Source organism: Merops nubicus, unplaced genomic scaffold (assembly GCF_000691845.1).
Source record: "Merops nubicus isolate BGI_N331 unplaced genomic scaffold, ASM69184v1 scaffold46368, whole genome shotgun sequence".
NCBI classification, from domain to species: domain Eukaryota; kingdom Metazoa; phylum Chordata; class Aves; order Coraciiformes; family Meropidae; genus Merops; species Merops nubicus.
In genome coordinates this window covers 256-1,099 of record NW_008625905.1, presented here as the reverse complement: position 1 = coordinate 1,099, position 844 = coordinate 256, and the positions used below count along the sequence as shown (strand labels likewise).

General features: G+C 61.3%; 1 protein-coding gene across 1 annotated transcript in view; it reads left to right on the top strand.

Annotated features, from left to right (window-relative positions):
- The window catches only part of MMP15 (matrix metallopeptidase 15 (membrane-inserted)), a 3,221-nt gene that overhangs the window by 2,144 nt on the left and 233 nt on the right, over positions 1-844 (top strand). Inside the window, exons 7-9 of the mRNA XM_008945823.1 lie at positions 1-129; positions 248-363; positions 621-841. The exon at positions 1-129 is cut by the window's left edge and continues 6 nt beyond it. Coding sequence (XP_008944071.1) covers positions 1-129; positions 248-363; positions 621-841 — 466 coding nt within the window. The remainder of the gene's footprint in view (positions 130-247; positions 364-620; positions 842-844) is intronic.

The window sequence follows — 844 nt, the reverse complement described above, 5'->3', positions numbered from 1 at the left end:
AGAAGCCAACCTGGAGCCAGGGTACCCGCAGCCCCTGGTCACCTACGGCCAGGGCATCCCCTATGACAGCATTGACACGGCCATCTGGTGGGAACCCACAGGTCACACCTTCTTCTTCCGTGGGGACAGGTGAGTGGCTCTGGGGTCCTCCCCTGCTCTGCTGCCTCCTGGCCCCTGGCAGGGGTGGGCATGGTGGGCGGTGGAGACCCTCGTGTTTCCTCACCTGCTCGCTGCCTCCCTCCCCCAGATACTGGCGCTTCAACGAGGATAGCCGCTCAGTGGACCCCGGCTACCCAAAGCCCATCTCTGTCTGGGCGGGCATCCCTCCCTCCCCCAAGGGTGCCTTCCTCAGCCCAGATGCCTGTAAGTAAAAGAGGGAGAAGAGGGGTGGGTGGCAAGGAAGGGGACCAGAGGGGGATAGGCTTACCCTTCTGGTGGCCTGGCCACGCAGGATGGAGGCTGGGAGGGTGCCTGCAAGTCAGTGGTGAAGCCCTTTCTGAAGGCTTTCACCAGTCCTGGAGCAAAACCTGCTGTCCTGGGCACCTGCAGGGCTGCCGAGGTTGTGTGGTGCCTTGTGCCTGTCCACTTAACCCCACCCTTCCATCTTCTCTCAACCCCAGCCTCCACGTACTTCTACAGAGGCACCAAGTACTGGAAATTTGACAATGAGCGGCTCAAGACGGAGCCAGGTTATCCTAAATCCATCCTACGTGACTTCATGGGCTGTCACACAGAGCTGGTCCCAGACCCCCATCCCCACTGGCCTGATGGGGACCGTCCCCCCTTCAACCCCAATGGCGACGGGCAGGCTGAAGAGGAGGAAGAGGAGGAGGAAGATGAGGAT